Here is an 8,614-nt window from a genome sequence, read left to right on the forward strand (position 1 = left end):
CAGTGGATGAGTGACTTATCCACTTACACATAGGACCAAGAGCTTTTATATACCGTCAGCATTAGCTATACATTTTTGTGCTTTTGTAGTAACTAATCCGATATGGCTATGTAGTTTGTTGGCTGCATCCTCAACGGTTGAGAACGTTGTCATTGCAGGGAAGTGTGAAAACAGTTCTGCCTCATTATTCCACTATTGCCGTCCAATGTGTATGTTAGTAATGATTTTATCCCTTTCTCTCTTTCCCTCTCTCTCTCTTTCTCTCTCTCACTCCCTACACTTTCTAGGTCTGTGGTTTGATCTGGAGGTATCCTACACTGGTTCCTTCATCATGACCCTGGAGACCAAGATGAACTTGGCCCGTCTGGGGAAGGAAGGAGAGGGGCTGGGGGAGCAGGGGAAAGAGGGGTGAGTATGGAGGAGGGAGAGGGGCTGGGGCAGCACGGGAAAGATGGGTGAGTATGGAGGAGGGACTGGGGGAGCAGAGGAGAGAGGGGTGAGTATGGAGGAGGCAGAGGGACTGGGGGAGCACGGGAAAGATGGGTGAGTATGGAGGAGGGAGAGGGGCTGGGGCAGCACGGGAAAGATGGGTGAGTATGGAGGAGGCAGAGGGGCTGGGGCAGCACGGGAAAGATGGGTGAGTATGGAGGAGGTACTGGGGGAGCAGAGGAGAGAGGGGTGAGTATGGAGGAGGCAGAGGGACTGGGGGAGCACGGGAAAGATGGGTGAGTATGGAGAAGGGAGAGGGGCTGGGGCAGCACGGGAAAGATGGGTGAGTATGGAGGAGGGACTGGGGGAGCAGAGGAGAGAGGGGTGAGTATGGAGGAGAGACTGGGGGAGCAGAGGAGAGAGGGGTGAGTAGGAAGGAGGGAGAGGGGCTGGAGGAGCAGGGGAGAGAGGGGTGAGTATGGAGGAGGGAGAGGGGCTGGGAGAGCGAGGGGGAAGGACATAGAGATATGTGGTATTTAAAATGTTCTATTTACATATGTGGTTAAAAAAGAGCACTCAGGGAGATATTATAAATCTTAAAATCAAGTACTTACTTATATAGTACTTTAAAGTATGTGCACCTCTTTGGTTATGTAGGCAATCACATGTGAGGAATTAGTGGCATTCAGGATGTATGATACTGAACAGAGTGACATAGCAACACCTTTTCTAAATACTTATTGGCTCCATTCACTGCCTGACTTCATCTGGAACTGTCAACGTGTTTTGTTTGATTTCCAACAAAAATGCTATTAGTCAATTAGTGGATGCTGGGAGGGGATAATGAGAAGTAACATTTTTTTGCTGTAAATCTAGGATCAACAGCATGCATGGCTTTGAGCATGTGCTAATGGCTGAATTGATAGGGTTTGTTCAGTGTTGTTCTACGCTCATAGGATTTGCAGGCTTTTGTTCCAGCCCACATCAACACACATGATTCAAGAACAGGTGTGCTAGTGCTGGGCTGGACCAAAAACCTGCACCACATGAGCAGGATTGAAAACACTGCGTTTGAATGAGAGGCATTGTTAACTGTCACATTTGCATATGTTTTTCTCCTTTCTTCTTTCATTCCTTTATTCCCTCTCTCTCTGGATTCTACCTCTGACCTCGGTGGATGTGTCTTATTGCTGGTGAGTTTGGGAAAGATTTCTTTCTGCCTGGTATACTGAAATCATCCCTTTTTTTTTTTTTTTTCATATTTCACCGTCTTTTGTCTCGTGGAATCAGCTTCCCTGCAAGCCAGTCGATCCTTTAAAAGCCCCGGCAAGGAATGAGTCTGGTACCAGATCTGTTTGTGCTGTCTTGCCATCTTCTATGGCAGTGGTCACCAACCTTTTCTGAGTCGAGATTACTTTCTGAGTCAAAATGCAAGCCGATATCTACAGCTCAGATTTGTTTTAAACATGACTGAAACATAAGCCCATTAAAAACAGTTCTGTAACAATGAGGTTTGTGCAGTAGGCTATAGGCCCAACACATTATCATTGCATTTTGCTATGCTTAAATTGCCCTGCCAATGTTGTTCTTCTGAGACCATTTAGAAATTATATTTAAAACATTTAGGTATATGATCACACTGGTAATAGCAATGCAAGCTTATCTGAGCACTCTGCTGTCGACTACTCCTTCAATGCAGCTGCAGTGCTAGTTTTAGTGGAAGTAGGGAGAACGCACATTTTATTGCTTAAAGTGTTGACGGTGCTGAATGACAACTTAAACATAAACTTGCTCACAAAAACAGCAGCTCTTGGCTGTATTCGTAAACTTTTTGAAATCTCACAGTATCAACTTTACTGTGCATTCTAGGCTTCTTTTTACCCTCTATGGCTCGAGGAAACTGTGCACACACGGTGATCTGAGCTACCTGATTGGCCAGTGGTAGGCCTATAGGTGCACTTGATTTGCTCTTTGGGCCTGCTGTGTTGTCTGAGTTCTACCTTCAGACACATGAAATTGTAAAAGAATGGGAACACTGCCTTCCTGGTGCAACTAATGATGCTGAATCAAGTGCACCTACCACCAACAGTGAAACGAAAAAAAAGGAACACAAGGCTTTATTATAGTTTTTTTTACAGAAATGTTTGGTGATCTACTAGGAATGCCTTGGAGATCGACCAGTCGATCGTGATCAACCGGTTGGTGACCACTGACCAGGCTATTTCCCAGCCGAGGCCTCTGAGGGATCAATGGTTCTGGGAATGTTAAATGGGGATTTGATGATAGTCTTTGAGCTGCTCAGCAAATCCTCTTCGGAGTGTACTTGGTTTGACGAAAAGGGAAGAAACTCCCTCTGCAAACAGTGGGGATGGCCTTGTGAGCAGAAACATAACTTCTCATGCTGTACCACATGGGAGTCCTTTAGGCTTTAGTCTAGGGTAAATGTTAGTCCCCGTTCAGGACTGAAGGAGTGTCAGCTTTGACCGTTGGAACGAACTGCTGTGTCCAGACTGGATTTGCTGAGGGCTTCCTAGGCACAAATGCTGCCAACACCGCTCCCCAATAACAACAGACAATTGCTCATACTAATTTTCATCTGTTTTCCACTTCCATTTCTTAAAGCTGACTAATACTCATCCCCTTTGTTCTCATGTTTTGTGTGTGTAAAGGCCCAGACCTCGGGCCTACTGCCTGGCAGACAGTGACGAAGAGTCCTCCAGTGCTGGATCGTCTGACGAAGAGGATCCCCCAGAAATCCCCATGGACATGCTGGGGGCGGAGGGGTGAGAACATCATTAGCATCAGGCCGTGTCTGTCTCTGTTTCCATTCGTGTGTTTTTATAGACTTCAGAGACTCTTTCTAGCACTAATTGGTGAATTGCAGCTCATTTTAGCTGTTAGAATATTACAATGAAGAAGATACAGAGAACACAGTCAATTATGCAGGCTAATAATCGTGCAGCAATTGTTGGTTATACTTTTTTTTACAGCCCGGTTTAAGGTATTGTCCTAAGTGCCACAAACAGATACAGGCAGGAACTGCTTTCCGGCCCAGAGTGACAGAATGTACCCACTCACTGCCCTGTATAGTGGGTCAAGGGAGAGACTAATGAATATCTGATGATGCTGACTCACTCCCTCCTCTTCCTTTTCCGACACCTCTTTCACCTCCTTCACTTCCCCTCCTCTCCCTCGTTCTCCATCTCCTCTTTCTGCTCTTTGTCCTCTCTCCTTCTTCTTCCTCCTATTACTTCATCTACTCCTCTTCCCTCACAGTTTCGTCGGAGGCCACCGGCCCAGTAAGATCATGAGGTTTGTGGACAAGATCGCCAAGTCTAAGTACTTCCAGAAGGCCACGGAGACAGAGTTTATCAAGAAGAAGATCGAGGAGGTGTCCAACACGCCACTGCTTCTCACCGTGGAGGTGCTGGAGTGCCGCGGGATGCTGGCTGTCAACATACCACCCCCACCCACCGACAGGATATGGTACGTTCCATCCATCCCACCTCCCCTCACTGACAAGATAATGGTACGTCCCAATACCTTCATACAGTTACATACCACCTCCCCCCACCATTAGGATATAGAACGCCCCATCACCCTCATACAGTATACTTAGCACCTACCCCCGCAGACAGAATTTGGTACATTCCGCTCCAGGGGTAAGGTCTGAATATTGAATATCCAGTGTGAATATGCATGTTATTCAGCTATAGAGATACAGAAGAGCCTGGCTTGTTGACACAGTAGCCCACATGTACTCTGCTGGTAATATGAAGTAGAGGAGTCAAAGCATTATAAAAAGGAAGACTAGACTAGTAGCTTACTAGTTCAACGGGTGTAAGAGAAACCTTCCCCAGGATATTAGGATACTGTAAGCCAATGGGTGTAACATAGGGAACCTTCCCCGTCCAGGTATGGCTTCAGGAGTCCCCCCCACTTGGAGCTGAAAGCCCGGCCCAAGCTGGGTGAGAGGGAGGTCACGCTGGCCCACGTCACCGACTGGATCGAGAAGAAACTGGATCAGGAGTTTCAGGTACGCTGAGACCAGGGAGAGTAGAGCATTAACAGCTCTCTACTTGGATTATGTAATAACTGTATTGTGTGATCTGAAATCCAGGAGCTTTTCCTGAACATGGGATCTGCCTGGGAACATCTCTGGGCTCTATAGTCCCCCTAACTATTTGTTAAAACAATTTGATGAATCATATCATCACATGAATGTATATTTTGTTCCATATGTATCGAAAGCTTTCCATTTATCTTAGCTTTGCATCTCTTCCCTTGTCAACAAAGTGAATGTCTTCCCAGTGTTAGACAATGATGGGACTGGGACAACAGAAGAGTGGTGTGTGATGTATTTACAGCAGCCCACCAAGCTGTACTTCAAAGACAGTATGCTTGTGGCTCTGTCTTCATATAATGATCAGGCTGCTCCTAGAACTCTGCCCTGAGGCACACCTGTTGACAACTCAGTTATTCTGCCAGGCTACGAAGTAGAACTACATGTATCCCTGTTTGAGACTTCGCTACATTATTATTATCCTTACCACACACACTCAGGCACAGAAGTACGCACACATCAGCTGTGAGTGACTATGTATGGCTTCCCAAAAATACCAGACTCCAGACAATCCCCAAATCCAATCACACAGAATAAGATTGACTGCAGTCTCCTGGGTTTTTGTCCAAAATCTGCCTTTCTGCTGTAACTGGTGTTGAGGCCTGTTTGTTGTTTTCACAGAAACATATACTGTATAACTACTATAAATTGCTATTTTGTGATACCAGCTAGACCAAAGCACCTCGTTCAGCATTCAAGTGATAAACTAATATTTGTGTTCTTGTCAAACATGCACAGACAAAAGGCGTATCATAAATGTAATAAATATTTGTGGCACACCTTTAGCTTGAAGTGTTTTCTGTTTTACTCCTAGTTACTCAAGTTCTCGTCTTTGTTCTCACAGAAAGTATTTGTGATGCCAAACATGGACGACCTCTGGCTACCCATCATGCACTCTGCCATGGACACCCGTTCTAACGCCAACCTGGCTACTGTGACAACATCGACCGATGCCTTGAGGGACCCAGACCTCTCGGAGCCTGAACTCTTTGACGTGTGAAGACAACAAGACTCTCCGTTTCTGGGGTGTTGCTAAGGATAAGTCACTGGCGACCTGACATCCCAGTAACCACTGGTGCCAGCGTCGCAGTGGGCGGGGCTTACTGTCCTCCCCTCAGGACAGTGGGCCAATCCCACAGCCACTCCAGACTGTGGATCCTCTACCAGGAAGTGAAGAAAGGCAGAGAGATGGAGAGAGACAGCCTGCTTACTTCTCACTTGGCTGGGAAATACTGCATCATTGGTTTGAGGGAATATTAATCCGAGGACGGTGTCAGTCAGACAGGTCATGGATTCACCTGGATACACAGACCATTTGGATTGTAAGTGTGTGTGTGGTCAGACAAATTGCCTTGCAGTGTAAACTGAAGAACCACACTACCTGTGATATACAGCAGCTACACCAAACGTCAGAGATGAACATGAAACGTGTGTGTACTAATCGGAGTCCATGATATGCCCTGCATTTCTTTTTCCATTGACTTTCAGACCCGAAACCCATTAAAAAAGAATGGGTGATGGTCATAGAGAGAAGGCTGTGTGTGTGTGTGATTTGTCACATGCTTCATCATCTAATGCACATATGGGCATAGTGAGACAATGTCTATCCCTCTCTCCGCCCCCTCCCCTTCCATTGCGTGACATTCCTTATGCAAACAGGTCAACGCCACTGTGCATCGATCAACAATACCATCCTACCCCCAAAACAACTCAAACTGCATGTGGTAGTTACTGAATAGCCTGGGATGAATACCCTTGCCTGAGACCTGAAAATGTGTGTTGGATCCTCAAGATGTCTATGCTTTAGCTCAGCGTGCTCACACACTCTTGTGGCATGGGTATGACACCCGAGTAAGTCACAGATGAAGGCTATATATAGTAGTTACTGACTGTATAGCTTGGGAGTTTTCATCAAATGCATAGGGCCTTCAGTGTCTTCTGTCCACCATTGCCTCAGCCATTCTGAAGTCAAACCACATTGTTGACGAGGTGTACAAGTACCAACCATAAATCTATGTATTGTCATTGTCAAGTCTTACAGCTATGATGTCAAAAGAGGTGTGTAGAGTGTAGACAGAAGGCCTAATGAATGTACCTGTACATGTAAAGCAGGCAGTTCCCTAACTGGGTCAAATATAAAGGACCCTAATAGACTGCTGACTTAGGGCTCGATTCAATCAGATCCGCTTTAGGTGACATCTGCATAATGGTTGTTTTGCCGGTGGAACTGCATTAGAGCAATCAAATCCACAAGCGGCTTCTGGAATTGTACCTAAAGCAGACATTGCCATTGTGTTTTGAGTCGCATTAAGAGAAATCCTATGCAGACCCGTTTACAAGTCCGAACATTGGAATGTGAGATGTTTTCTACACCTTAATTAGGCTGATAGAAATGATCTTTTTTTTGTTGAATGATTTTCAATTTGAGTGTCATTATTTCTATATAGACTATACTTTCTCATTCTGAACTTCTAATGTGTGGGCCGGTGTGGCTTTGTGACAATGATCACAAGAGCAGCTGCTCACCGATTTCACAGCTTCAACAGTTACACCTCCAAAACATTAGCTTTGCGGAGGTCGTCTGTCCCTGGTAAATGCTTGATCTGATTGAATCTAGGCATTACTTTGGCAGTGGTAGGAGATTTTTCCGGAGTTCATTTTCTATCAACTGTTTTAAAACGCAGAGGTCAAATGCATTTGTCTCATCTTATAGGCCAAGCAGCACTTTCACACACACCTCTTTTTAAAACTGTTTCTCAACCTTTTTTGTACCAGCAACTGGCAAATCTGGTGTCTTATTCAGGGGGTGAACTTGTACAGCAAGTCTCACAATACAGAAACAGGAGATAGGCTCCTGCCCTGTGGTCCATTCTGGTTCGGACAAGGCATGCTTAGTTACTGCCAAAGCTATGCGTTTCCTCTTTGGAGCACCACTGCGCTACATTACTTCATTGTCAGACACCCATCGGAGGGACTGATCAGCAACATCCCAGGGCCCGGCGGTTGAGCACCACTATCTTAGACCACGTTCACCAGCTAGGATACGTTACAGCTTTCACACACTCAAGAGTCTGAACATGGTTAGATGCCTGCAGCTGGTGATTCAAACAGCCATAACTTATGTTAGCCATACCGCTCAACCAATGGAAACATGAGCCATTCAGTAAATATGACTGCTTTTCTTTATCAATTTCCTGTCTTGAAATACCTGACTTCATGCTATGTACATATGAAAAATAAACCATTTCAAATATCAAGCAGACTGGCGTAGATGGTTTTGAAACCTTTCAGATTCATGACATTTGCCAAGAATAACTTCACCTGTGACATTTGGGTTGTTTGCCACAACCTTGTTCAAATGTTTGTGTATGAGGCAGAAGTGCCACTTGAATAACAAGAAATTCTAGTCAAATGTTTACAGCTAAGTCAAGTCATGTGTGCGTGTGAGGTCATGTCAGAGTCTTTCCTCATACGCTACCGATCATTACATTTGCAGTGACAGGAAAAATTAATCTGGAATTTCAGTTGCATTGAGCAATGTCACTAGTTCTGATCAATAAAACATTGCTTGCATGTAACTAATCGTGCTTTGACAACAGTACCTCATCCTAGGCCCATTCAAACTAATGAGTGGTTGTTTGGGCCATAGTGACTGCTTTTGAGTTATAGGGACATTTGCCCATGTGTACAGATCACACAACAGGTTAACATGTCACTGAATAAATATGCAGAACAAAAAAAAAAAAAAAAAAGGATTTAATCTGCCTATAACAATATATAATACTGGTTTATTCCTTGTAGCTCCAAAGTTAGGGAATGGTACTTCAAAATCATCAAGTATTCAGGTTAAAGATCAGAACACACACACACACAACAAATATTAGTGAGTAGATGTGAGTTGCATTTAAAAGAGAAACTTGGGATGAAATGCCAAGTAACCCCAGTTATAACAAGCCTTTGATTTGTTCTTGCAGCTGTAGCTTGGCCTACAGAGCCATGGAGAGGGCTCTGCTGGTTCAAAGACAGTGCATACAGTTACGATATAAATGAAAACACAAAACA

At 44.8% G+C, this 8,614-nt stretch overlaps 1 protein-coding gene and 1 non-coding gene across 4 annotated transcripts in view; one reads left to right on the forward strand and one right to left on the reverse strand.

Moving 5' to 3' along the window:
* The window catches only part of LOC110539033 (testis-expressed protein 2), a 46,116-nt gene extending 38,307 nt beyond the window's left edge, over window positions 1-7,809 (forward strand). For all 3 annotated transcript variants that reach the window (XM_090194008.1, XM_090194009.1, XM_090194007.1), the window contains exons 9-13: window positions 288-408; window positions 3,105-3,212; window positions 3,706-3,915; window positions 4,345-4,465; window positions 5,397-7,809. In XM_090194008.1, the coding sequence (XP_090050134.1) occupies window positions 288-408; window positions 3,105-3,212; window positions 3,706-3,915; window positions 4,345-4,465; window positions 5,397-5,552 (716 nt within the window). In that variant the 3' untranslated portion in view covers window positions 5,553-7,809. The remainder of the gene's footprint in view (window positions 1-287; window positions 409-3,104; window positions 3,213-3,705; window positions 3,916-4,344; window positions 4,466-5,396) is intronic.
* Window positions 7,810-8,441: 632 nt separating this feature from the next.
* On the reverse strand, window positions 8,442-8,583 carry LOC118937923 (small nucleolar RNA SNORA50). Its single transcript, XR_005035332.1, has one exon. It is a non-coding gene; the product is annotated as a small nucleolar RNA SNORA50 (small nucleolar RNA).
* Between the last annotated feature and the right edge of the window lie 31 nt (window positions 8,584-8,614).

Source organism: Oncorhynchus mykiss, chromosome 12 (genome assembly GCF_057628025.1).
Source record: "Oncorhynchus mykiss isolate SJ-2025 chromosome 12, ASM5762802v1, whole genome shotgun sequence".
Lineage (NCBI taxonomy): Eukaryota > Metazoa > Chordata > Actinopteri > Salmoniformes > Salmonidae > Oncorhynchus > Oncorhynchus mykiss.